Source organism: Salvelinus fontinalis, chromosome 3 (genome assembly GCF_029448725.1).
Source record: "Salvelinus fontinalis isolate EN_2023a chromosome 3, ASM2944872v1, whole genome shotgun sequence".
NCBI classification, from domain to species: domain Eukaryota; kingdom Metazoa; phylum Chordata; class Actinopteri; order Salmoniformes; family Salmonidae; genus Salvelinus; species Salvelinus fontinalis.
The window spans coordinates 38,324,702-38,349,512 of NC_074667.1; the positions used below are offsets into that span (position 1 = coordinate 38,324,702).

Genomic DNA, 24,811 nt, shown 5'->3' on the forward strand with positions numbered 1-24,811 from the left:
GTACATACCCCAACCAGAAGCCATGGATTACAGGCAACATTCGCACTGAGCTAAAAGATAGAGCTGCCGCTTTCAAGAAGCGGGACACTAACCCGGGAGCTTATAAGAAATCCCACTATGCCATCCGACAAACCATCAAACAAGCAAAGCATCAATACAGGACTAAGATCTAATCGTATTACACTGGCTCCGATGCTTGTCGGATGTGGCAGGGCTTGCTAAATATTACAGACTACAAAGGGAAGCACAGCCAAGAGCTGCCCAGTGACACGAGTCTACCAGACGAGCTAAATAACTTCTATGCTCGCTTCGAGGCAAGTAACACTGAAACAAGTATGAGAGCACTAGCTGTTCCAGATGACTGTGTGATCACGCTATCCGCAGCCGATGTGAGTAAGACTTACAAACAGGTTAACATTCACAAGAATTTCCAACCTCTCCCTGTCTGAGTATGTAATACCAACATGTTTCAAGCAGACCACTATAGTCCCTGTGCCCAAGACTACTAAGCTAGCCTGCCTAAATGACTACCGACCCGTAGCACTCACATCTGTAGCCATGAAATGCTTTGAAAGGCTGGTAATGGCTCACATCAACACCATTATCCCAAAAACCCTAGACCCACTCCAATTTTCATACCGCACCAACAGATCCACAGATGATGCAATCTCTATTGCACTCCACACTGCACTCTCACACCTGGACAAAAGGAACACCTATGTGAAAATGCTATTCATTGACTACAGCTCAGCGTTCAACACCACAGTGCCTTCAAAGCTCATCACTAAGCTAAGGACCCTGGGACTAAACACCTCCCTCTGCAACTGGATCCTGGACTTCCTGACGGGCCGCCCCCAGGTGGTATGGGTAGGTAACAACATATCCTCCCCGCTGATCCTCAACATGGGGGCCCCTCAGGGTGCGTGATAAGCCCCCTCCTGTACTCCCTGTTCACTCATGACTGCATTGCCAGGCACGACTCCAACATCATCATTACGTTTTCTGATGACACAACAGTGGTAGGCTTGATCACCGACAACGATGAGACAGCCTATAGAGAGGTCAGAGACCTGACCGTGTGGTGCAAGGACAACAACCTCTCCCTCAACGTGATCAAGACAAAGGAGATGATTGTGGATTACATGATTGTGGATTACAGGAAAAGGAGGACCAAGCACTCCCCCATTCTCATCGACGGGGCTGTAGTGGAGCAGGTTGAGAGCTTCAAGTTCCTTGGCGCCCACACCACAAACAAACTAACATGGTCCAAGCACACAAAGACAGTCATGAAGACAGCACGACAAAACCTATTCCCCCTTAAAAGACTGAAAAGATTTGGCATGGGTCCTCAGATCCTCAAAAGGTTTTACAGCTGCACCATCGAGAGTATTCTGACGGGTTGCAACACTGCCTGGTTTGGCCATCTGCTCGGTCTCCGACCGCAAGGCACTACAGAGGGTAGTGCGTACGGCCCAGTACATCACCAGGACCAAGCTTCCTGCCATCCAGGATCTCTATACCAGGCGGTGTCAGAGGAAGGCCCTAAAAATTGTCAAAGACTCCAGCCACCCTAGTCATAGACTGTTCACTCTGCTACCGCACAGCAAGCGGTACCAGAGTGCCAAGTCTAGGTCCAAGAGGCTCCTAAATAGCTTCTACCCCCAAGCCATAAGACTCCTGAACATCTAATCAAATGGCTCCCCAGACTATTTGCATTTTTTGGGGGTATTTTCTTAAAACTGCATTGTTGGTTAAGGTCTTGTAAGTACGCATTTCACTGTAAGGTTGTATTCGGCGCATGTGACAAATAACATTTGATTTGAATTGTGAACTTCATCATGGTTTATGGGCATTCTTAAATGCCTTGGCAGCTTCCACATGCTGTATAGTGGAGATACTGTGAGGGACTTTACAGAATTAATGCAATTATGCTTTGGGCATAAGACATGGATTGAACTCAATGAACTGGCAATCACCTGCAGAGAGAGCATGGAGGTACCGCCCTTCTCAAAGATAAAGAGTTACCTAAATGTTACGTTTCTCACCAGCAAACAGTCAACAACAAAAACATCCCAGGGATATACCCAGCCGTACGATGCACACTGTCACCCAAATCGAATCCAAAGCCATTGCTAGTTATTATTCTAGTGCAGCTGCTTTGGAATCTAAAGAATGAACGGATGACGTGCTGATGAATGACTGAATGAATTAATGACGAACTAGGACTGAGGCAGGTTATCTACTCCACTATTCTGTTTAAGTGTATTAAACTGTGAATCTAATTACGCACAGAGTTTTTGGATTGAGTATGAATGGCATTGACTCTCGTTTCTCTATGTGACAGCTTGTGTTTGTTCTGGGTAAACACACATCTGATGTCTGAAGACCATACATGCAAATGTGTTATTATCATCATTCCATGGCCTGTAATTACAAATGGGATCCTGCAACATGCTAGCTCCTAATAAATCAGACCATTCTCTCCAGCACAAAGCTATTCATGTGCCAAAATTAAAGCTAGTAGACTAACACACAATAAACCATGGGGAGGCTACATGTCAGGAGCATTAGAAAGGACAGAGAATAGAATTACGATTTAGAATACTAGAATGGACATTAACCTTTTTATGATGGGATAAACCATTTAGGTCATGGAGTTGGTCAACCAGGGTTTGCCAGTGCTGTGATAAGATATTGTGTAAATAAATGCATTTGGAGAATTGATCTGCACTGTATGTTTGTTAGCAATCTAGCCAGACAGTTTTAGAGGAATGATTCGCATTAAAAAAACGTATTAAGTGATAATGCCCGAGAAGCCAGTGTTTGGAGGATATATTGACATGCATGTTGTTACCGTGCCAATATATCCTTCAAACCACGGGTTCGAAAGCATTATCACTTTTATACAACGGGTTACCAACATCTTCAAATAATGATTGACATATTTTCATAAAAAAAGTTATTTTGAGGAATTTACTCATACTATTTCATCCTTCCACAAGATATAGTCCCGATAAAAATCTAAGGTTCCTACCCAAGCTGGCTGGTCATTCGTTCTATTGGTTCGGTTGACCTAGTCATTAAGTCTTTTTGTTCTGCATCTATGGACGCGACCCAGTCGTTCGTTCTATATGTTCCTTTGCCATACATTCTGGCAACGTTCTTATCCCTTGCTTGCTAGCTAGACAGCTACGGCTAATTTACAGTCACATCAAACAGTGCAGCCAGAATAACAGCAAAGTAGCTGTATTTGCATTTGTTTAAGCTGTTTGCTTGTGACATTTATTTGGATACATCCATAACAATGAGCAAATGATACGCTATTTCGCCTGGCGTAGAAAATGTGCTCTCTCGTCAGGACACTTGTTCAGAGGAGCTAGCCAACAACACAGCCACATCCATTCAAACTGAAGCTGGAAAGACAGCAAACTAGTTGCACTTTGTTTCACTTGGCCTGTTTTCTATTGATAGTTCTTTGTATATATCCATAAAAATGCATTATTTCGACTGGATGAAAAAAGCTGCATGCCTGTCTGTCTCATCCCGACACGATCATTACTATGGGACAGAGATCGAATTTGAATATTGAAAAAATGCAAGGTTTATACAATCACCGCTGTTTCAATATTCAAATTAGTATAAAATAAATGTGAGATAATGTCTAGATGCTTTTTATAGTGGAGATCAAATTTACAAAGTGACTGGCTGGGTTGACGAGACAGTGGATTATGCAGTCAGATGGAACAGAGTAAATAGGCATTTTAACGTCATAGATTTAGCCGGTGGTCATTTGTGGAATATACACTGGCTGGAATGTGGTTTTAACCAATCAGCATTCAGGATTAGACCCACCCATTGTATAACTGCCAATATGGCAACATTCCATTCAAACAATGCAGTGAATCCACAGCCATACACTGGCTGAAATCATTTGATGATAGGATTTAGACAAGTTGTAAATGCAACAAGTACTGATATTGTATAACATAATAGCATATTTTAGAGGCTATTTATACAAAAAATGTGTATAAAACCTGTATAAATTGTATTTAAAATTATGACAATATTTTAGGCTGACAATAATTATATTACACAATTTCTGATATATCGCTTTACTTTTATTTTCCTGCATAAGTAAAATCAGGGGCTGAATCCCAAATCACCCACTTTCCCTTCCCCTCGCAAGCTGTGGGAGTGAAAATTATTGAGGGTGTAGGGGCTAATTAGACCTTCAGACAGCTACTTCGACCGAGCCAGCAAGGCTGCAGGCTTCAGAGCGAAGTGATATTCAGACATGCACTACTATATGTGTTTGTGCAATATGTGTTTGTGCAATTTCAGAGACGTGAGTAATTACAGTGGCAAGAAAACGTATGTGAACCCTTTGGAATTACCTGGAGTTCTGCATAAATTGGTCATAAAATGTAATCTGATCTTCATCTAAGTCACAACAATAGACAAACACAGTCAATACCCAATAATAACAAAGCAAAAACAGTTTTTTATTTTTTATTTTGCAATTGTATATAAAAAAATAAATAATTAAATACCACACATAAGTATTCAGACCCTTTACTCAGTACTTTGTTTAAGCTCCTTTGGCAGCGATTACAGTCTTCAGTCTTCTTGGGTATGATGCTACAAGCTTGTCACACATGTATTTGCGGAGTTTCTCCCATTCTTCTCTACAGAACTTCTCAAGCTCTGTCAGGTTATTTTCAGGTATCTCCAGAGATGTTTGATCGGGTTCAAGTACGGGCTCTATCTGGGCCACTCAAGGACATTCAGAGACCTGTCCCAAAGCCACTCATGAGTTGTCTTGGCTGTGTGCTTAGGGTCGTTGTCCTGTTGGAAGGTGAACCTTCACCCCAATCTGAGGTCCTGAGCGCTCTGGAGCAGGTTTACATCAAGGATCTCTCTGTAATTTGCTCTGTTCATCTTTCCCTCGATCCTGACTAGTCTCCCAGTCCCTGCTGCTGAAAAATATCCCCACAGAATGATGCTGCCACCACCATGCTTCACCGTAGGGATGGTGCCAGGTTTCCTCCAGACGTGACGCTTGGCATTCAGGCCAAAGAGTTCAATCTTGGTTTCATCAGACCAGAGAATCTTGTTTCTCATGGTCTGAGAGTCCTTTATGTGCCTCTTGGCAAACCAATATGGCTGCCATTTCTATTCTGAAACTTTTAAGGCTTGTATGAATTAGCCCCTTTAGTAATTTAATAGGATCTCTATGGGACAGAGGAGGCTTACCTTCCATTCTAGTAATGTAGAATTTCTGAAGCAAACCATACGAACATAAACCTTCTGTATATCAAGTATTTGGATGACAAGCACTTTACAGATAAGTAACCATACATGAAGTCAAGACAAGTACAGACAGGAGCAGTGGTCAAACCAATAGCAAATTTTCTCTGTCTAATGACTGTGGTATAAAATAACGGGCCAAAGGTTTGTGAGCTACTCCGCCCAACCGGTACATTTATGTGTGCGCATTGGTCACGAAGAGCAAACCGAGACAGGAACTGACATGATCCTACCGGAAGAGTGCATTTGGTATGAAAATACATCTGCGCGGAATTATACAATGAAACATAGCTAGTAGCCCCAGTTTATTTCTAAATTCTTTCTTTTAACCACTGTTTATAGAGAACTATCATCATGGCCAATTTTACTGAAGCGGATTTACCACCAAATCTGACTTGCCTCAAAGTAAGTGCTAGTTCAAAACTCCCACATTGACAAGCTAACGTCGACGTCAGCGAACTACAGTCTAGCTACTTACAATAACTATTTTCGCAAAATAGCCCAAACTCCATGATAACAAGCTAACGTTAGTTAGTACAGAATATTTGTCAGACAGCAAGTTAGCTAACTAACTTGCTTTTATTGTTTTGCCTTTTTAAACATGATGCATAATAGCCAGCTAGCTAACCCAGTAGTGTGAACAATAATGTAAATGTGATGCACACCATGTATCATACTAGTCTACAGTACCTGCCACTATTCTTTCTGTATGCAGAATGTTGATACCCTTCTCCGATGTCCTATTTGTTTTGAGTTCCTGAGTATCGCAGTGATGACAAAATGCTCTCACAACTGTAAGTTAACCGGATATTGTCGCCAGACAAACTATCCAGCATTAGTTTTCAAGACCATGTTATAGCTATAGCCTGGTGTGTAGAAGATGGCACCACTTGTCTCTTAACAATAGTGTATAATCACACCTGATTATGTACATTTCTATTTACAGTCTGCTCTTTGTGCATAAGAAGATGTATGTCCTACAAGTTGCAATGTCCAGTGTGTAATTCAGTAAGTATGATCCCTGGTGGTACTGAATGCATTGCATCGTTGTGACAATGAAGCTGTCTTTTTAATTGAATCTGTTTACACTTTCCATATGTCAAAATCAGGCAGGCATGTATTTTTCTCTATTTTAGCCTACAACAGAACAGGACCTAAGAAACAACCGGATACTGGATGACCTGGTCACAAACTTTCAAACTGCAAGGTACCTATATTGTGTATGAAATAATTACATGATATGCTGGTAGATGAATGTAAACATACTGTATCTAGCCTATTTCTCGTTCTTAGAATATATAGAGGCATCTCCTCAGACAACTAGACCCCCTACAGCACAACCGTGCCTACCTATATGATAGATGAACTACCAATTCATGATAGATACTGCAAAAATGTATATTTTGAAAAAGCCACCAAGCTCATTGTTTGATGGCTGAGGGTATGCCTGATACCATAAGCCCAGATGGCAGGTTCCTTTGTAGAAAAATGATAAGCAAAGGTTTGAAAGTGCATGTTATTTGCAAATGCATGTGTATTACTTATATAGACTGAGTGCACAAAACATTAGAAACTTTCCATGACAAATATACCAGGTGAAGCCAGGTGGAAGCTATGATCCTTATTGATGTAACCTGTTAAATCCACTTAATCAATGTAGATGAAGGGGAGGAGACAGGTTAAAGGATTTTTAAGCTTTGAGATAATTGAGACATCAAATGTATTTATATAGCCCTTCTTACATCAGCTGATATCTCAAAGTGCTGTACAGAAACCCAGCCTAAAACCCCAAACAGCAAGCAATACAGGTGTAGAAGCACGGTGGCTAGGAAAAACTCCCTAGAAAGGCCAAAATCTAGGAAGAAACCTAGAGAGGAACCAGACTATGAGGGGTGGCCAGTCCTCTTCTGGCTGTGTCGGGTGGAGATTATAACAGAACATGGCCAAGATGTTCAAATGTTCATAAATGACCAGCATGGTCAAATAATAATAATCACAGTAGTTGTCGAGGGTGCAGCAAGTCAGCACCTCAGGAGTAAATGTCAGTTGGCTTTTCATAGCCGATCATTAAGAGTATCTCTACCGCTCCTGCTGTCTCTGGAGAGTTGAAAACAGCAGGTCTGGGACAGGTAGCACGTCCGGTGAACATGACGTGTATTGAGACATGTAATGTGTATGTGTGCCATTCAGATGGTGAATGGGCAAGACAAAAGATTTAAGTGCCTTTGAAGAGGAGGTATGGTAGGAGGTGCCAGGTGCATCGGTTTGTCTGTCAAGAACTGCAACGCTGCTGGGTTTTTTGCGCTCAACAGTTTCCTGTGTGTGCCAGCGATGTTCCACCAACCAAAGGACATCCAGCCAACTTGACACAACTATGGGAAGCATTGGAGACAACATGGGCCAGCATCCCTGTAGAATGCCTTCGACACCTTGTAGAGTCCATGCCCTGACAAATTGAGGCTGTTCTGAGGGCAAAAGGGGGCGCAACTCAATATTACGAAGGTGTTCCTAATGATTTATACAGTCAGTATACAAAACCATTCAAAAGTGCTGTTTTGAGCAGGGTTTCCCAAACTCGGTCCTGGGGCCCCCGTGGGTGCACGTTTTGGTTTTTGCCCTAGCACTACACAGCTGATTCATTTAAAGCTTAATGATGAGTTTGTTATTTTATTCAGCTATGTAGTACTAGGGCTTAAACCAAAAAGTGCACCCAGTGGGGCCCCAGGACCGACTTTGGGGAAACACTGGTTTTGAGGACTGCCTTTTAATACACTTTTTGTGCCGATGTTTGGGGATGCCATTTTAAATGTTGTCATTTCAGAATGATAATCCTGAGGATAAAATGAATGATAACAATGTCCTTTTCCCTTCATAGTAGCAGGACACACTGGTAGAGCAAGTCAATTCAATGTTGTGTATACTTTGGCCTTGGGAATGGCAGTAATGGAGTAATGAAAACGACAGAAGAGATATTTACTACAGGACACCAAAAACATATCCTCAACCACAAACACATAAAAAAGCCAATGTTGTTTTTAGCTTACATCGTAAAAATACCAGGAAACAAAAATGAATGTGAAAGATTAGGAATGCATGCCAGGGGATGCTACTGTTATTGACTAGATTATAATTTGCCCTCTGGTGAACAACATTTAAACCATTTTTATTTAACATCTTACTACTTACCTGTTACTAATACACCTCTAAATTGTGAATTTCCCTTTATAATCAAATGGGGATTTCTATTTAATATACCTGAGCTATATCCTTTTTTGCATTGCATTATTTCTTATTTACTACAATGCAATGCTGTTGTCAACAAGACTATGACCATGGCATGATATTGAGTGAATAACATAAAATATATTTGCACTTCTGTAGTAATTCCACAAATGGATGTTCCCAGTAAGTAAGTCCACTGTTTTATGAGTATTTTATGAGTGAGCATAAAAAATTATATATTTGCCCAGGCAGGATTTAAGGCTGCAGGCAGCAGACTTGATCTCGCGGTGCTGCTGTTATCAATGTTTAAACCATGCTGCTCACTCACGTCAATCATCTGAATGGCGTCATCCCTCAGAAAGCTCTAATTTACAACTGAGGAATTTGATGGCCATCGGGGTTTGGAGAGAGTGACTTATGTGGCTGCCCTCTCCTCTGTCCTTTAATTTCCTGTTTGTCTAGCAGGGGGCATGTGGGACTGGACCGTCAGAAAGCAGGATGTTTACAGAGTACACATTTGTTCATTTCCCTGCTGTCTGAGATGCAATCAAATAGCATAGTCCTTGCTTTGTACTGTATGTCTTGACTCTCATCTACTTTTTGTCCTTTCTGAAATGTGTTCATTTTGCTGAGTAGCCTACCTAACTGATCATGTAGTTATTTAATAAGTTGTTACTAGGCTAGATACTTGATAGGAGGCCATAAGTATCTGACCTTAAAAGCAAACTATGAGCTATTCTGATACTTTGGGCTTAAGATGCTATTTGTCGTAGGTAACATTTTCTGTGCAGGAAGCTGCCTGACAACTTTAGAATCAATATCCTGGGACAGTTGAAATGCAATTAGACTCTCAGCTTTAAGGAGGCTGTATTGACACTATCCGATCCTCTGGTGACTTCAGGTCTGCTCATTCATGATCAATGAGCTCCCAAAACCCTGGCCTCTCTCCCCGGCCTGCCGCTGACCCACGCTCACCTTTGGGGGGCTTCTGGCCTGGCCTGCTATTTATTATCAGCTCTTTAATCTAACGCCCGCTGTTATGACCATTTCTCTACCACTTTGTGTTTGGACAGTTGCATAGCGTTGTGTCAACAAAATGACAACAAGAAACCAAGCAGCATCGAATACTTTCCTTTGGCCTTTAGAGTAATGTATTTCCCTCCCTATATGGATGTTGTTTTTAATGTAAATGGACGCTGTGTGTGGCTGGTGACAGCCTGTTTAGGGAGCAGATCTCCTGGATTCTTAGTAACTATCAGGATGCCCTTTCCTCTGGGAAACTGGTTATTCCTGGCTCAAACCATGGGTCTCCTCTTCATTGTTATTCACAATGGAACTGCGCTCTGTGCCTCTGAATAGTAAATCAGGCAGGCAATCAGATCAAACTGTCATGTAGGCTTAGATTATCTCCAAGTAATCCCTTCCTCCGTGACCTGGGCTCAACACATGCCAAATCACACCTTGTGTGGGGAAGCAGTACATCGACACTCTTCCATAAAGGCCATGGAGGTACATAGATGTCTGTGTGTCTGTGCAACTGTGTGTGCTCGTGGTGCGCATCACTGCTGCCCACTGTGCCAATAACACATATAACTCATTGGTTCTCTCATCTAATTACAGATATAGTTAACTCCAATCTGTTCCATTTCCTGTCTTAATTTAGAATCTATGAATAGTCATCAAGCACAAAGAGAATAGATTATCTAATGTTTTATTAACTACACTATTCTCTACTTTGGCAGATTAACCTCAGCATCTTTCAACCTCTGAAAATTGTAGCTAATGATTTTCTAAAGTATTACAATGTTCCTACTGGGTGATGTATGGAATAGTGGAGGAAAGGTTTATGATATAACTCCGATTAGAAGGCAATAGGCAGTCAGCCTGTCCCTCTGAGGTGCGCTGTTTATTATGACAAAGCCCAGACTCTTCCAGGGTTTTGTTCAGCAGATGCAGGATGAGTGTAACTCAGTGGATCTGAGTGAGGCAGCCCAGGGGAGATTCAGTTTGGTCATATGCAGTATTTGCAAAGTTTGACTCCTGACTCCGTGCCAATGCTGGAATGAGAGAAGCCATGAAAGAATGACAAAGGCACCCATTTAGTCTCTATGCTTATTACTTGTGTTGCGGCTTGCTGTTTTATCAACTCCCATAACCCAACTATTGGCTTTTTGATGATCTCCATAAAGATTGCTTGCAGTGAGATTTGTGTAGAGGCATTTCTACTATTGAATAAGGGTGGGACTTCTTCCAATTCTGACTTTGATCTGCTACCTACCAAGTCATGGTGGGCTTAGTATTAGTGAAACTTACATGGTAATCAATACTTTTAAACAAAAACACTACTGCTTTGGTTTAAAGGGGTAAATTAACAATCTAATATCGTTAGAAAAAACAATGTTTGTGTGTGTGTATTTATATTTAGCCTTATTGTCAGCCTCTATTAAACCTATTGCATTAGCCTAGGCTAAATGTTGGAATTTTTCCCATGAAACCGAAGAAACGTCAGTGTTATTGGTGGATCGCGTGACATGTCCTGTCGGGATCTTAATTGACTGTTAGAATAGTAGTATACACAATGTGCAATTTCGAAATTTGTTTGTGCATCAGCAGTTTTTCTCTTGTGTCAGTCATTGCCAGTCACTTACTTAGCCATGTCAACTAATACTTTTTAGATTGCTAAGTTAGTCTAGCCAGTTATCTAAACTTGTAGTAATCATGGCTGAATACATTTTAAGCTAATTTCATGCAGGGTACGTGCCTAGGGGCCCTGATCTTCACGGAGCCTCCATTGATTTTGTTAGTCACTCTCACTCCGGTATCATTATTAACATGGCATAAGTCATTGCAAAATGTGTAGAATTGCAGGAAATTAGTTTAAAATGTTTTTATTAATTAGAATTGCATAGAGGGTAAACACTGAGAGTGGAGCCTTCGGTTTCCCAAATCACAAGATACCCTCCTGATACCCTGTCTGCTTTACGTGATAGTGTTACTGCCACTAGATGTGTTTTTCAGATGGCATGAGAGCATTTGAAGGAGTGAGCATATACACTATACTGTATATACATGTCAAATATTACTGCCCACCACACTGCCACCTCTTCATTAAGTGCATTTAATTTAGACTGGATGTGCATAATATTACCTGTGGCTTTATATTTACTAATAGTGGCAGGGGGTAAGGTACTGGGAGCAGCTGAGCACCTGTCCTAGTGGGAGTTTTATGGCCTTTCCTACACCGTATGGTGTGTGCTGTGAAGGTGCTGGCTGCCTTGCGTGTGCTGTAACCTGCTCTAATGCTCAGAGCGAAGACAAATAAAAGGGTTTCAATATGGAAAGCAGAGCGTTGCACACCTCATTGATTCCACTTTATTGCCCAGTAATGGCTCTGCAGCTACCAGCTCTATTTGTTTGCTTTCCACATTTCCAAGATTGTGGCCAACTGGCCGACTCGTTCTCGCTCCGCAAGAAAGTGCGAGATAATTGGACATGTGCAGTTTCCCTCAAGGGGCTCACATTACTGTCAGCAGCATTTATTGGCAGATAACCCTCTCTTCTTTCCAGTGGGCCCCAAACCTTTCCTTCTCTAGAGAGTCTGCATGCGCCTCAATAGGTACAACTGTTTTTGTTTAGTAATTTAGTGAGCCTTTGTTTCACTGTCACTATGTGTGTGTGTCATTTTTGGTTGGTGTGCATATCTGTGTGGAATGGTCAATGCATTTTATCAGACTACTTAGACCTGGAGGATTTGTCAGCTCTGTCCTCTTGTTCCTCTGTTGTGACCAACTCATTGTATTTCTTCAGTCTCACACTAAAGTTCTGATGTTCTTTTCTCCCGCCTGCTTATCCCAGGCAGCAGTTGTCAAAAGCTAATTTCGACTCACCTCCATTATCCCCGAAGACCCCAGCCTCTGCTGTCAAGTGTAAAACACACAGACAGACCATGGGCCCCAAGAAGGATGGCTCCATCCTCAGTCACTTTTTCCAGAAGGGGCCAATCACTTCCACAACATCTCTCACTACAGAGGCCCTGCTAGCACATCATACACAAACTGTGAAAGTAGACCCTGGTCATCAGGTCTCTGTGAACAAGGACCCCATGGAGGAGGAGATACCGGTGCTGGTGTCTGTGAAGATTGAGAAGATGGACATCTCCATGACAGGGCTGGCGTCTCTGGCTGACTCACCGTCCACATCACAGGACATGAAGCCTGTAGTTAAAGGTGAGGCCTGTCTGCAGGAAGGAGTCTCCAGGAAGTCTTGTGTGTGTGTGGAGACACTAATGATATTTTCCACTAGAACATTTAGAATTTGAGGAAGACTTGGCTGCCAAAACACAGTATTTCTAATGCATATGGGCCTATGCTTAAAATGGGAAAGCAATGTTAGTTGTACTTTTTTTTCATTGTACTAGTTGCATAGAATATTCATGTCCATTTAAAATGATGGATGATTTCAATGCTACATGGAACAGTGGCCATTTCACAATGACCACGTTTACATGATGATGCTAATGAAAAGTATTCCGAATAATAGCTCATATCCCGGTTAAGGTCTTATTCAGGATAAACTGTTTACATGCATTAGGGCCCTATAAGATATGCGATGCGGAGAACACGGACAGAATCACAGAATCCAGACATTAAAACGAATTCAATTATATAATTTTTTTATTGAATTTAGTAGGGAATCAACTAAAAGTATTGAACATTTATTAATTTGTACAAGTTTATCATGAGACCTGAACAGAATTCATCAGTGATTTGTATTTCCTGCATCTTTTTGAAGAGGCAATGAGAAATCCCCGTCTGTATGTGCGGCGGTGCGCTTACACTTTGTGTAGTCGTTAGTGATGATGCTAATGAAAAGTCTTCTGGTAGATGGAAAGGTTTTCCCAAAAATCTTCTAGATTAATTAACTACTGTACAAAGTAGCCTATGCTTACCTGGCAGAATGATATCATGATTATTTGCATCAAACCAGTGGGTATTTAACTCTACCATCACATTTAACTCTACCATCACATGTGCGCTACAAAAACACAGTTAAATAATAGCCTCTTGCTAGATAAGTGCAACTACACTCAAAATATATATATTTTTTACCAGACTTCAAGTGGTCGCCAGTTTAACCATTGTTGTGAACTTGAAACATCCAATTTAGTGGTTTTTCTATTTTTAAAAAGTGTGATTTTTGAGAGTGAAAAACAGGAAAACAGATACCTGGAAAACTAAACAGAGAGAACTAAATTTAGGAAAAAAGAAAATGTAATCAAGTAAAAAAAGAAAACAACATATTTTATAGGGCCCTACATGCACCTTTGATATCCCACTCCTGAGTATCCCTGTATCTCAGGGGAAGCTCCTCAGAGGAGGAAGGGGAGGACCATCCTTTTTAGTGAATTTCATAAAATGTCTAATAAAACATTCAAGTTATTCCTTTTAGATAAAACTATACTAAATATATTCACTTCACCGAATAATTAAAACAGTAGCCTCAACAGTACTCTGTAGGTTAACACAGTGGAAAGCTAGTTTGAAGAAGCGAGAGAGAGCTAGCTATATTTCATTGTATTTTTTTAACACGTTCACTTAGTTTGCAAATGCAGCTAGCTAGTTTAGCTTGCTCAAACACCTGGCTCAAACCAAGAGGGATGCTATGTTAGCTAACTTGCTAAGTGAAAGTGGAAAAATACAACTCTGGTAGGTTTTGGTTTTATTAATTTATTGCCACCTGGGCCTGCCGGTGTAACTGCTAATCTGCTTGTACACTGTACTGCATGATTGTAGCGGATTTACTAATGCTTTAGTTCTAGTAGCTATGTTGGGTATGACATCTGCTAATATGGTGACAACAATGTAGGCTGTGTTGTGTAGCGATTATGATGTGAACGTTTGGCTTGGAAAGTTTTTTTCACCTGGTCACAGATAGCTGATGTATTCGTTGTGCACTGAAGTCCACAAGCAAATGGAAGAGGTGAGAGTAGGAGAGCAAGTAGGTGCGAAAAGGAATTATGCAACGGAACGGAGATGAACATACCTGCATTTGTTCATTATAAATTCTTGTTTGCAACTGTTGTACTAATGATTACACCCTAGATCAGCTAGAATCAGGCAAGTGTGCAAGGCGGTATTGAATGTGTCACTGTCTGTCACCTTGATTACGCAAATTTCTCTTGATCTACGCTGTTAACTTTCATTCATAGGCTTGGTTGTAGCAACCTCATGATGGGTATAGGGAAAATTAGAGTATCATGTAGCCTAAACCTATCGATGTTACATTAAGCTGGGTAAATGGAATATGAATGACAGTCATCCAATATGCTGTAATAGGCCATGCTTATAAAATAAAAAAAATGCCATCCTTCATCTTAAACGGCACCAAACGCCACTGCTGAACCATGAAAAAACAGAATATTCCTATTTTTCTGCATATCGTTTCCGATATTAGGTAGGCTATTTGTTAATCAATTTGTCTATAACTATACTGAACAAAAATATAAACGCAACATGTAATGTGTTGGTCCCATGTTTCATGAGCTGAAATAAAAGATCCCTGACATTTTCCATATGCACAAAAAGCTTATTTCTCTAAAATGTTGTGTGAAAATGTGTTAACATCCCTGTTAGTGAGCAATTCTCCTTTGCCAAGATAATCTGTCTACCTGACAGATGTGGGATATCAAGAAACCAATTAAACAGGATGATCATTACACAGGTACACCTTGTGCTGGGGACAATAAAAGGGCACTCTAAAATGTTCAGTTTTGTCACACAACACAATGCCACAGAGGTCTCAAGTTTTGAAGGAGAGTGCAATTGGCATGCTGACTGCAGGAATGTCCACCAGAGCTGTTGCCAGATAATTGAATGTCAATTTCTCTACCATAAGCCGCCTCCAACGTTGTTTTAGAGAATTTGGCAGTACATCCAACCGGCCTCACAACCGCAGACCCCGTGTAACCACGCCAGCCCAGGACATCCACATCCGGCTTCTTCACCTGCGGGATTGTCTGAGACGAGCCATCCGGACAGCTGATGATACTGTGTGTTTGCACGACCAAATAAGTTTTGCACAAGCTGTCAGAAACTGTCTCAGGGAAGTTCATCTGCGTGCTCGTTGTCCTCACCAGGGTCTTGACATGACTGCAGTTTGGCGTTGTGGCCAAACTTTAACCTTCGATGGCCACTGGCACGCTGGTTTAGGTGTGCTCTTCACGGATTAATCCCGGTTTCAACTGTAGCCGGCAGATGGCAGACGTGTGGGCGAGCGGTTTTCTGATGTCAACATTGTGAACAGAGTGCCCCGTGGTGGTGGAGTTATGGTATGGGCAGGCATAATCTATGGACAACAAACACAATTACATTTATCGATGGCAATTTGACGAGATCCTGGGGCCCATTGTCGTGCCATTCATTTGCCGCCATCACCTCATGTTTCAGCATGATAATTCACGGCCCCGTGTCGCAAGGATCTGTAAACCATTCTTAGAAGCTAAACATTTCCAGTTCTTCCATGGCCTGCATACTCACCAGAAATGAGCATGTTTAGGATGCTCTGGATTGACGTGTACGACAGCATGTTCCAGTTCCTGCCAATATCCAGGGACTTTGCACAGCCATTGAAGAAGAGTGGGACAATATTCCACAATCAACAGCCTGATCAACTCTATGCGAAGAAGATGTTGTGCTGCATGACGTAAATGGTGTTCACACCAGATGCTGACTGGTTTTCTGATCCACGCCTCTACCTTTTTTTTAAGGTATCTGTAACCAACCGATGCATATCTGTATTCCCAGTCATGTGAAGTCAATAGATTAGGGCCTATTGAATCTATATAAATTGACTGATTTCCTTATAAGAACTGTAACTCAGTAAAATCTTTGAAATTGTTGCATGTTGCATTTATATTTTTGTTCAGTATAGATACATGACTTGCTCACCAGAATGTTATAGATCGATTTAATCAATGCATCAACAATCTAGACATTGATAGAGTTATCTCTTTTCTTTCTCCTTCACTCGTGGAGTGAAGACGTTTTTCAAATTCCGTGCAACATTTTCAAATGACATCACTGTTGACCGGTTTCAGGCAAAGGAAAGCTGCGAAACAATCCAACATGTTTCTGACAGTATTTCAGTTAGTCTTGAATGACAAACATTTGGTCTGTCATTTTACTGCAAGAAACATTTAATTCTGCAGGAGTTAATATTATAAGGTTACATGTGCGGCCTACAGTCAATGTCCAGACTTCAGATACTATTCTAACTATTAATGTTCCCATCTGAACTTCAAAGGTGATACTATGTGAAAATGAGCTTATGCAAACCGAGAAAAACAAACAGTTAACTGGATAAGATGTTTACATGCCACAGTGTCCCGTCTAAGATTAGCATATACCAGGCATCTTATTCAGGTTTCTCAAAACAGGTAATCGAGCTTATTTGGGTTATTGTAAACGGGATATGATGTTTATATGAGTCAACTTAAAAATAGAATACTTGAGCATCCCAAATAATAACTGGATATTTTGTAGTGCATGTGAACATGGTCAATGTCTCTTCTTTTCTATGTGTGTATTTGTCTCTAAATCCTATGTCTGTGTGTGTTTTGCAGTGGAGTGTCCTGTGTGTTCTGTGGGCATCTCTGAACAGCTCATCAACAAGCACCTGGACACCTGTCTGACCCGAGGGGAGAAGAAGGAGAGCCTTAGGAGGTACTAGTGGACACACATCTCACAGGGGTTCAAGAGGTGGATAACTTTTTGGAAGTTTAAACTTATTTTCAACTTCCCTGAAACAACAACACTAATGAAGTCAGAGAATAAGCTGAAATGTTAAAAAAAAAAGTGAACTATCCCTTTAAAGAATTCTCATAACATTTTGCATTATTTATTTAACCTTTATTTAACTAGGCAAGTCAGTTAAGAACAAATTCTTATTTACAATGATACAACACCCCGGCCAAACTCCCCTAACCCGGACTGTGCTGGGCCAATTGTGTGCCGCCTTATGGGACTCCCGATCACAGCCGGTTGTGATACAGCCCGGGATCGAACCCGGGTGTGTAGTGACGCCTCTAGCACTGTGATGCAGTGCCTTAGACTGCTGCGCCACTCAAGATTAGCCCTGATGTAAAGCTAGCTCTAGGTGGGGTATATTACTTCTATTTGGATGTGTCTCTGTCTGTGTTGTATATCATGTTTAGATTTATGTTTGGGGAGACAATATCCCTTCCTCTAAGGAAATTGATGTCTACAACCTGAAAATATTCCTTTCTGCTTAAATCTAATGCAAGGTTCCACGGTATGATTAATGTAGGCTTGTGACTTCTGAGGCTCCGTCAGAAACAGGCGAAGTGTGCGTGACAGCATGGAACCCTTGATGTGTGGCGGACCTTGATGTCAGAGTGATGGATTACAGAAGTTCCTATACTCGTCAACACATTTGACCTGCCACACAGCTCTGCATAGGAGCTGGAGAGTTTTCAATGCTACTGTAATAAATACAGGCATCACGGCTTGGTGATGAAAAGATGCCATGTGGGCAGAACCTTATCCGGCTCTGAAATAGTCATTGACTTTCAATCTGAAAAGCAGCTTATTTGAAAGTCTAGTCTACATTATGATTACGTATGTGGTAGGAGAAGGGACCGAACAGAGTGAACCGAAAAATAATTACTTGGAAAGCCCAGCTAAAACCCCAATTGATTTATTGGCCTTACAGGGAGGTCAGCGCTAGGAAAGAGCTTTATACTGTACACTGCTGCCAAGTTGCCTGGCTCTAATTATATGCATCTGATCTGACAAGTGGTAGCTGAGTGACTCCCGGCTTCTAATATAATTTTTTTACAGAGCCTCCCTCCCTCCCTGTATATCAGGCCTTAAGTTAACTATAACATTCATGTTGTCTTCCTCTGTGGTGCCCTCCCTATGATGGAATCTTATTGGGCCAGCCAGAGGTCTTGAGAGCTGCAATAACAACACTTCACACTGTAGTTCATCATGGAATAATAGTAACACTGAATATCTGTCTCACTACAGAGCTCATAACTGTGTAGGCTTAATATATAATGACCATGTTATAGTAGGTTATAAGCTGATCTTCCTTATGGCTTCATGTTCCACAGCTCCCTAGGTGCTAAGAGGAGGCCGATGGGGAAGCTGGTGTACACGCTGCTGTCCGTGCAGGAACTGAAGAGGAGGCTGAAGGAGTGCCACCTCTCTGTCCAGGGTAACAAAGATCAGCTGGTCAGGAGGCACCAGGACTTTGTACATTTCTACAACGCCCAGTGTGACGCCCTGGAACCGAAATCAGGTGAGAGTGCCATTTTCACTGTGGTAGAATAATGAAGATGGCAGGGAGTCAACCATGGATGATGGTAAAATTGTGACAGTAAATGCCAGAGCAGTTTTCTGACCACCATAAATTGACTTTCCATCATTCAAAGCCATCATTGTATAACTGCTAGAAAGCTTTAGACGTTTCTGGCCATTGTCGATTCATGAAGCTGTCATTCATGATTGACATTCATTACAAAAAATATACACAACAGCTGTTGTTTGACGGTTTAAAAAAATCATAGAGCCTTAGACTGACTGAATTAATGAAATGTTATTTTCGTGTCAAATCGCCAGTTGACAACCCATCCCTTACGGGAGTAATTGACACACATAAACATTACTAGGATTCACAGTGAAAATTATTTTGGCTTTCTGTGCAGTGCGCACCGCATAAAGAAGGAAAAGTAAATCAATACATAATAGTAGATAAGGTTATCCAAGCAGTAATAATAACCCTAATGCATTAAATACATAAATAAGTGTGCGGACGTTTCTATCTCAGGTTGACACAGAGAGATTCTGCTTTTATTACAAGCAGGCTTGACTACTGTAATGCTCTTTTGTCTGGCCTACCCAAGAAAGCCAGTGGTCAACTGCAAAACATTCAGAATACTGCAGCACAGGAACTGACCAAGACCAGACAGAGAGCACACAATTCACCATATTTTAAAAGTCTCTACACTGGGGGCCAGTGAGTTTTAGAATACATTTTAAGATTGTTATATTGGTTTTTAAATCAATCCACAATTGTGCACCCCAATACAAATCAGACATGCTTTTGAGTTATGTACCCAATAGGTCCCTCACATACTCTGCCACTGGCCTTTTAACTATCCCAAAGCCTTGGACCAAGAGGCATGGAGAGGTAGCCTTTACCTACTCTGTCTCTGGAATAGCCTGCCAGAAAACCTATGGGGGGGTGTCAAAACTGTGAACATATTTAAAGAGATCTTAAAACATGCCTTTTTATCTTTTCTTTTCCTTAGGTTGCCTTTTTAGTCTTGTTTTTTTATCCTCTTATGTTTGCAGTAAATATTTCAGTTTTTTATTAGTTTTTTTCCTGTGAAACAGATTGCGCTATATAAATAACGATTGATTTTGATTTGAAAAATACATTCAGATAAATAAATACAGACAAATTAATTGGAAGGTGTTTAAACCTCGTCTGTAACAAAGAGAAGATACAAGTTTGAGACCGGCCTACACAAAATCTAAATACATACAGGGCATTCGGAAAGTTTTCAGACCCCTTGACTTCACATTTTGTCACGCTACAGCCTTATTATAAAATTGGTTAAATCGTTTTCTCCCTCATCAATCTACACACAATACCCCATAATGACATAGAAAAAATAAGTTTTTAGCAATTTTTGCAAATGTATTAAAAATAAACTGAAATATCACATTTACGTAAGTATTCACATTTACGTAAGTATTCTTGGGTGTGACGCTACAAGCTTAGCATACCTGTGTTTGGGGAGTTTGTCCTTCTTCTCTGCAGATCCTCTCAAGCTCTGTCAAGTTAGATGGGGAACGTCGCTGCACAGCTACTTTCAGGTCTCTCCAGAGATGTTCGATCAGGTTCAAGTCCGGGCTCTTGCTGGGTCACTCAAGAACATTCAGAGACTTGTCCCGAAGCCACTCCTGCGTTGTCTTGGCTGTGTGCTTAGGTTTGTTGTCCTGATGGAAGGTGAACATTCGCCTCAGTCTGAGGTCCTGAGCACTTTGGAGCAGGTTTTCATCAAGGATCTCTCTGTACTTTGCTCCGTTCATCTTTCCCTCAATCCTGACTAGTCTCCCAGTACCTGCCACTGAAAACATCCCCACAGCAGGATGCTGCCACCACGTCAAGGGGTCTGAATACTTTCCGAATGCACTGTATATGTAAATACATGTGTGTGTATATCTGGACAATCATGATATTATTCGAATAGTGAAATAATTTCAAATGCCCATCCCGACAGTCCAGTACGGTAGAGTTCAGTATAGTTAATTATATTGTACTCTATTCTAGTGTACTCTACTGTATTGTAGGCTTGGGCGGTATACCGTATACCAGGGTATTTGGAAATAGCCACGGGATGATTAATCAATTCCGTCAATACCATTTAAATCTATTTATTTGATGTTTTTAAATAAATTAATATATTTGTAGCTACATTGTAAGTAAATACCTGCAGTCAACTTGTGCAATACGTTAGGAGATAACCACATAAATTTTCATTATGAAGCTTACCTGTAGTTCCGAGTCACGTTGTGTTTGTTAACAAGCACACAATGACGAGAGACCAGAGCCTTGTGAGTCACTCACTGCAGCATGTGTCACGGGAGCGTGCTAGTTGAAGTATGGAATTCATAACTAAGTGTTTGCCAGCTAGATATCTTATAACTATTACGTTAACTGTCTAAAATGTGCTAAATGCTCTGCAGTAGTGCATTTGGTTTGTTAATTTAGTAGCTAGTTAGCTATCTAGCTAAGTGGGTAGCTTCTTCCAAAATCAAGCTTCGTTTGGTAGCCTAACACCAGAGGATCCCCTCCTGGAGCAAGAGCCATGCTGTCTAATATTTGTTTTGTGCGTGCAGCAAACTCTGAGTAGAGTTTATTTTATTTATTTCTTTATTTTTTTTACTTGTAAAATTTTATGAGCTGGGATGTATGTCCTGCAAATAGTTTAGGTCAGAGACAGTTGAAAATGTTCGCAATGCACTCATTAGCATTCTCCATAGGATTTTACATGTACTTGTTAGCATTGCTGGTTGGGATGGTGTTCTTCAGCTTACAAGCCTCCCTCTTTTTCCTCCAAACATAACAATGGTCATTATGGCCAAACAGTTCTGTTTTTGTTTCATCAGACCAGATGACATTTCTCCAAAAAGTATGATATTGTCCTCGTGTGGAGTTGCAAACCATAGTCTGGCTTTTTTATGGCTGTTTTGGAGCAGTGACTTCTTCCTTGCTGAGCGACCTTTCAGGTTATGTCGATATAGGACTCGTTTTACTGTGGATATAGATACTTTTGTACCTGTTTCCTCCAGCATCTTCACAAGGTCCTTTGCTGCTGTTGTGGGATTGATTTGCACTTTTCGCACCAAAGTACAATCCATTCTAGGAGACAGAATGTGTCTCATTCCTGAGAGGTATGACGGCTGCGTGGTCCCATGGTGTTTATTCTTGCATACTATTGTTTGTACAGATGAACGTAGTACCTTCAGGCGTTTGGAAATTGCTCCCAAGGACGAACCAGACTTGTGGAGGTCCACAATTTTTTTCTGAGATATTTGGCTGTCTTTTTGAAGGTAGGCCTTGAAATACATCCACAGGTACACCTCCAATTGACTCAAATGATGTCAATTAGCCAGAAGCTTCTAAAGCCATGACATAACTTTCTGGAATTTTCCAAGCTGTTTAAAGGCAACTTAGTGTATGTAAACTTCTGACTCACTGGAATTGTGATTAAGTGATATAATCTGTCTGTAAACAATTGTTGGAGAAATTACTTGTGTCATGCACAAAGTAGGTGTCCTAACCGACTTGCCAAAACTATAGTTTGTCAACAAGAAATTTGTGGAGTGGTTGAAAAACAAGTTTTAATGACTCCAACATAAGTGTATGTATACTTCTGACTTCAACTGTATGTGACCAATAACATTTTGTTTGATTAAAACTCTACTGTACTGTACTGTATTGTACTGACTAGGGATTTACACCGGTAACCGGGATCCCGGGACATAAAATGACAAGACCCAGAAAATTACAAAAATATTCCCCAATGTTGCACTAGTGTAATTCCACAAAATACACATGCACAGCAGCTGATTGTAAAAAATTAAATAGCCCATTATACAAACAGATTGTCACATGGAAATCTTTAGCCTAGTGTATTTACGTCACACAAAGTCGGTATAAATTCAACGCTCGTAATTGATACTGCCGGACTGCACACAAGACACAAAAGCAGTTTAGACTTCTCATCAGAACTGGAAGTGCGATCCCGTTCAGACCCAACTCCGGTGAGCTGAAGCCCGAGGCCATGCCTGGTTTGACATCACAGAAATGAAATGAGCCGAACCTGAAAAAAAGCCAGATGTCTAGAAAACAGTGCTCTATATTGATTTAAAGTGGTGTCGAGAACAACGCGGCGGAGGTGGGCGGAGTGAGGAGACTAGAAAACAGCCATTGGGCCTAGACAACTCACCTTAGTTATGATCCACTGAATTATGAAATTATTTAAATAATGTAGACTAATGCAATTTAAGGAATGTATCAAATTCTTGCTTACAATGAAACTCCCTAAGTCATATCCAACTGTTATGCTAATTTAAAGCAATAGTTGTGTGTGTGCGTACCTAGATTATCATTTCAGCACTGTTTTGACTGGGACAGCGAGACAAGAGTGGGGAATCATCTACGTAAATCAATCAATACAGATTTTTGTTTTCACTGAATCTCTGTTTGGATATGTGGTAACAATTAGGCTTGGGAATTGTTAGCTCAGTGCTAATGATTTTTATTCTAGTTTGCTCATATATTAGCTGATTACAGTGATTGATTATGCTAGCATGTTATACAAGTCTGCTTGTATAAGGTCGAGAGCCGTGCGTCCTCCGGAACACAACCGAGCCGAGCCGCACTGCTTCTTGACACAATGCCCACTTAAGGCAGCTGCACCAATGTGTCGGAGGAAACACCTTACACCTGGCGACTGTGTCAGGGTGCACTGCGCCCGGCCAGCCACAAGAGTCACTAGAGTGCGATGGGTCAAAGATATCCCTGCCGGCCAAACCCTCCACTATCCTGGATGACGCTGGGCCAATTGTGTGCCGCCCCATGGGTCTCCCGGTAATCAGACAGCTATTTCTCTCTCTTCTCACACTCCCTCTCTGTTCTCTGCCCCTTTGTGCAGGCTGCTTCCTTTTATCCCCAAGCACTCCCTGGCTTAATGACCCACAGGCTCGCCTCGTTGGGACAGGAAGTCCGTATAAGGTCCAGGGGTGGAGCCAGTGGGCTGCCAGGTATCTCCCTTCAATCACCATTCCCCTCACCTCTCCCTGCCGTCTGCCACTATGATAATTTTTAAAAACAGAGTTGGTCTCCTTTAAGATACCTTCATATTTCAAACATTTCCTCTCTTCATCTGACCGTTATTCATGAACTGATCTGCTATCTGTATAATCATCAACTCGATTTTGACAAATAGGAGATATTCTGTCATTAGTTGGAGGTTATCTAGCAAGCTTACAACTTTGGTAATTTGACTTATGTTTGACTGCCGTTACAAAGTTTATCAATCGACAATGCTATAGCCTATTGAGGGTGTCGTCTGTGTGTCCAGAACGTGCGCTCTTTCGAGAGAGCCTATGCCTACTGCTGAAATGTGCTGAATTAATTGAGGATAACTCTCAGAATTTATGAACGAACTGTTTCGCAATTAACAACAGTCATTGGCGAGCAAAGTTACTCTATCATTACTTAACATCAGTTTCACTTGCTGTGAAATCTTTACATAGTGGTGCAGCCAAGCCGACAAGTAGCCTAGTTGTTAGAGCGTTGGACTAGTAACCGAAAGGTTGCAAGATCGAATCCCCGAGCTGACAAGGTAAAAACTTGTCGTTCTGTCCCTAAACAAGGCAGTTAACCTGTTGAGGACAGAGGGCGCTGTTTTCACTTTGGGGGAAAATCGTGCCCAATTTAAACGGCCTCGTACTCAATTCTTGCTCGTACAGTATGCATATTATTATTACTATTGGATAGAGAACACTCTCTAGTTTCTAAAACCGTTTGAATTATATCTGTGAGTAAAACAGATCTCATTTTGCAGCAAACTTCCTGACAGGAAGTGGAAAATCTGAAATCGATGCTCTGTTCTAGGGCCTGCCTATTAATGTCCTTGATATTTATTAGTATAGATGCACTTCATACGTCTTCCACTAGATGT

The 24,811-nt window shown here is 41.2% G+C and overlaps 1 protein-coding gene across 6 annotated transcripts in view; it reads left to right on the plus strand.

Moving 5' to 3' along the window:
* The first annotated feature begins 5,497 nt into the window (after positions 1-5,497).
* LOC129847225 (E3 ubiquitin-protein ligase RAD18-like) overlaps positions 5,498-24,811 on the plus strand; it is an 88,757-nt gene continuing 69,443 nt past the window's right edge. For 3 of the 6 annotated variants that reach the window (XM_055915044.1, XM_055915047.1, XM_055915046.1), the window contains exons 1-7: positions 5,510-5,712; positions 6,023-6,101; positions 6,254-6,315; positions 6,444-6,514; positions 12,385-12,755; positions 17,150-17,249; positions 18,662-18,849. In XM_055915044.1, the coding sequence (XP_055771019.1) occupies positions 5,662-5,712; positions 6,023-6,101; positions 6,254-6,315; positions 6,444-6,514; positions 12,385-12,755; positions 17,150-17,249; positions 18,662-18,849 (922 nt within the window). In that variant the 5' untranslated portion in view covers positions 5,510-5,661. Of the gene's footprint in view, positions 5,713-6,022; positions 6,102-6,253; positions 6,316-6,443; positions 6,515-12,384; positions 12,756-17,149; positions 17,250-18,661; positions 18,850-24,811 lie in introns of all 6 variants that reach the window. The other 3 variants (XM_055915045.1, XM_055915049.1, XM_055915048.1) reach the window with 3 other exon arrangements.